The 4,254-nt window shown below is 52.4% G+C and overlaps 1 protein-coding gene across 1 annotated transcript in view; it reads right to left on the minus strand.

Moving 5' to 3' along the window:
• The window catches only part of NT5M (5',3'-nucleotidase, mitochondrial), a 7,030-nt gene extending 2,999 nt beyond the window's left edge, over positions 1-4,031 (minus strand). The window contains exons 1-2 of the mRNA XM_027900323.1: positions 3,731-4,031; positions 316-416 (exon numbers count right to left, since the gene is read on the minus strand). Coding sequence (XP_027756124.1) covers positions 316-416; positions 3,731-3,994 — 365 coding nt within the window. The 5' untranslated portion in view covers positions 3,995-4,031. The remainder of the gene's footprint in view (positions 1-315; positions 417-3,730) is intronic.
• Positions 4,032-4,254: the final 223 nt, after the last annotated feature.

Consider the following 4,254-nt stretch of genomic DNA (forward strand, 5'->3'; position numbering starts at 1 on the left):
CTGTGCCAGAGCAGGCAGGACCCCAAAGGTGACCCCCCACCACACACACAGATCAAACCAGGGTGATTTAATCCCCCATCTCGCAAGATCCCACCCACACCCACGGCACAAGAGCAGAGCTGAAGGGAAGGGGCTGATGTTCTTGGTGACTGCTCCAGGAGTCAAAGCCATCTCTCTCCTCCCATGCCTAGTGGCCAGGAGTAATTTATTTTAATGCTGGTGTTGCATCAGCTCTTCTGCCAGGAGGTGGATAAGCCTGCAAAGCCACAGCTGCTCCCCCGTCCATCCCCACACCATGGGCAGGTTCCTACTCACTCTGCCAAGTTTGCCATTTCCTTCACAGCTTCCACAGCCCCAGGGAGCGGGTCCAGCTCGATGAAGAAGTTCTTGGATTCCCAGATGCTGATGGCTTTCTCCTGTGAGAGGAAAGAGAGCAGTTACTGCACAGGGCCTCTTGCTACTCTTCTTGCATGTAAGTCTTCCTCACCTTTTGCTAGGATAGAGAAGGGTGACGGTGAGAAAGGTGGGAGCACCAGCTCCGGTCCCCTCCTGCTAACCCCTCTTGCCTCTGTGGGTGTCTCTGCTCCCCACCAGCCAATCTGCACCCATTCCCTACAATTTAGATTGGAGATGCTCTGCAGCAGACTTGGTTTTGCCTCTGCAGCCCCAGACAGAGAGGGAGCAGCACGTTCCTTCAGGGGCAAAACACAGGAGATTATCCAGATCTGACCCAAACCCTGGGTGTGGGTCCAGAGGGATGGACCCACGAGGGTCCAACTGGTAGCCCTTGCTATAATGTGATGCTGTTCAGGCACAGATGCTGTCTGGCCTATTTGTCTCCATGAGATCACTTAAAATAGCAGCCGGGCTGCTCTCCCAGGAGCAAGTATATTACAGGATGAACCACGTGTCAGGATGAATGCAGATGCTCTTCCTCAGGGATGCCTGGGCAAGGTCTACCAAGCAAATAGAGCATCTCCAGGCAAGGATTTGAAACACTTAACATCCAGGTCAGCAGCCAGGATGCAATGGTATAGCACAGGGAGAACAGAGATGAGACCGCAGGGAGCAAAACCTTGGGATGAAGGCAGAGTCCAGGGGCTGTCTGCTACGGATCCAGCACAGCCCTAAAGAACAGCATCCCCTGCACTGCCTCAAACAGGCAACAGCTTGTCAGGCGCCAAGGAAAGCAATTATTTTGCACAAACATCAGGTCCTTGGGGAGGAGAGCTGGGAAGAAGCAGAAGCAGCCCTGTCCCGGCGCTGTGATGCAGCTGAGGAGCTGCAGATGCAGCTGGGAGAAGTTTTGAAGGGAGCTCCGCCCTGAAGGATTGATTTTCCTTTTGAACACTTCTGTTTCTAAATTTGAGGGAGGGGAATAGGGACAGAGGCAACTCCAAGCCCATCCCAGCCTTCTGGTAATCTGGCACTTGGCAGTTCCCTCCTGCCTGATGGGTGGGACTCTAGTGAGTAACCACCATATTTTGCCTTTACTACACCTGTACTGGGGGAATAAAACAGGCAACTGTGAGCAACTGGGGCTTTACTGGGAACTCTAAAGCTCAGGGCAAACACAGGATCACTTAAGGGGTCCCATCCTGCTCTATCCTGTGCCAGGACACTGGCTGCACACCTCGCCTCCTCTCGGGAAGGTAAATGCATCAACCCATCACATTTTTGGGCACTGAGCTTTTAACATGACATGCCAGAATCAAACCCTGTATTTCTCAAAAAATCCCAAGTAACATGAGAAGACCAGGCACCCAATTTAAAAAGGAGAGACCGTTGGGCTCTTTCCTTTAGCCCAAGCAGAAGAAAATGCCGGTGGATCAGAGGAGGGAATAAAAGCCTTCTTCATGCCTGTCCAAAGTAAAACACATTGATTTGTGCAGAGACCCAGCAGAAACGCCTCCTGGCTTCGTGGCAAGGATAGCTGCCCTAAAAGTTTGCCATGGGATCAGGCAAATATTCAAACTAGAGTTGCTCTGCTTCAGACTGATGAGCAGTGATGTTCTATTTTTAAGATACTGACTGTAGTTGCACAAGAGACACCTGAAAAACACGGTCTGATGCAGCAGAGCACTTCAAACTGCACTGAAGTGTTTTCTTTCAGCAAGGACTTCCGCAGTTATCCCGCTTCCAATTATGTCAAAAAGCATTTTGCAATCAAGCTTGAGGAGGGAAGAACTCATCTCATCTTGAGGAAAAGACCCACTCAGCTCCCAGAGCCAGAATAACTCCCTGTGGCACCACAACCACCATGCTGCCCAGCAGATGGAAAAATCCCCTGGGCTGGGAATCCCACCAAGTGCCGGAAGGACAGACCCTCAAATTTCTTCTTCTTATGTCTCCCCATGAGGAATTTCCCTGCCTGTCCAGGGCTTCCCATCCTTCCAGGTCTGTGTGCTCAGTGCTTTGCTGAGCTGTTCTCTCTTCCGGAGCTGGGACCTGCAGCTCATTGGACTCTTCAGCTTCTATTTTCTGGTCCCCTACAGCAGGTCAACGGTTCTTTCTGAGGAGGGGGCCTGGAATGGCCCATGTGCCCACATCCACAAAGCAGCTCCTGCTCTCTTTATCCCTGCTCTGAAACCATGGGTGAAACCAGGACTGCTCTGAGGTCGATCTGTGGAAATTTTGCTGCTTGTTCAACCCAAGGTTTTGGTGGTTTTACATGATCACAGCAGACACAAGATGAGCTCACTTCATTTAACACATCCAACGTAGTTAAGATCAAGGAAGAAAAATTCATTATCACGCATTACCCCCGCCAAACTTTTAACATCTGCTTTACCGCATGAATTACGTCCTCCATTTCCCTTTCATCAATCCCACCCAGAGAGGACACGTTATTCCTTTAGCTCATCAAGATGTTTAGGACTTTGCCCGTGGGAGAGCCCCAGACCTTATTCCTGCTCCTTTCCTTGTAGCCATCATCCCACTACAAACAGGAGCGCTTTTATTTGCCACAACACCTTTCAACCACTGCAACTGCAATCCGTGGATGAGATGGGAAACTTGAAGAGGCAGAAACCAACTCTCTGCTATGATCAGCCCATTGTTAATTGATAAAGTACAACATAAAGAGAGCTTCTGCTTTTAGCCTTCGATCATTAAAATGCACACAGTAATTTTCAGGCATCGGAGGGTCTGGGGTTGTTCTAATTTTAAGTAAGCCCTTGCATGAAGCATCAATTGCATGGTTTGCTCTCAACTTTTGTTCTGCATCCCACCCCTCACATTGCTGTTTGAGGAGCTAAATAATCCATCTAGGAACAGTATCAATCCATGTGTCTAAATCAAAGCTAGAAAAAGCCAGCTATGCAATTTGAGGCATTTTAAAACAGATGTTCTGAAATATCTCCTTTCCTTGCATGTATCTCCATCCATCCACGAATGCAGGGAAAAAGACCACTAGACCTTGAGGAACCTGGTCTAGGGGAAGGTATCTCTGCCCATGGCCCAGCGTTGGAACAAGATGAGCTTTAAGGTCCCTTCCAACCCAAACCATCCCATGATTCTATCAAAGAGATACTGGATTTCTGGGGGGGGAAAAAAGGCAACACTGGAAGCTCTCCTGCGTGCAGACCTGCACCAGTGCTTTGGTGGGAACTCTGGCCAGCACCCACAGCCCTCCCAGCACTGCACCCACAACCTGGGGCTCAGGGGGTCCCACAGGGCCGAGCTCCAGCCCCAACCAGAGCCCGCGCAGACCGGGGGATGCACAACTCACACTCAGCTCAGGTCCCAGGCGCCCGTACTGCTCCGACACCCAGAAGCCCCTCCGGTCCTCCAGGGCAATGTAGGGCTTGTCGGGGTACCTGGCCCTGAACTTCTTGAGGAAGCCTCCCTCAAAGTCGGCCAGCACCCCGTCCATGTCCACCAGCACCCGCAGGGCCCTGCAGGACCCCCCGAGCGGGCCGAGCCCCCTGCCCAGCCCTGCCAAGGGGCCGCAGCGCCGGGGCCGCAGGTGCAAGAAGCAGCTCAGCAAAATCATGGTGGAGGGGGCTTGGGGAAGGGGATGGGGGGCTCGGGGTAGGGGGCTCGGGGCAAGGAATGGGGGGGCTGCAGGAAGGAGATGGGGGGCTCGGGGAAGAGGGACTTGGGGAAAGGGATGAGGGGCTCAGGGCAGGGGATAGGGGTGTCAGGGAAGAGGATGGGGAGGCTGGAGGCAGGAGATGAGGGGCTTGGAGCAGAGGATGGGAGGCTCAGGACAGGGAAGAGGTGCTCAGGGATGGAGGGCTCAGGACAGCAGAT

This window comes from Empidonax traillii, unplaced genomic scaffold, assembly GCF_003031625.1.
Source record: "Empidonax traillii isolate 1590-97213 ecotype Southwest subspecies unplaced genomic scaffold, ASM303162v1 scaffold717:size860381, whole genome shotgun sequence".
In the NCBI taxonomy this organism is placed as follows: domain Eukaryota; kingdom Metazoa; phylum Chordata; class Aves; order Passeriformes; family Tyrannidae; genus Empidonax; species Empidonax traillii.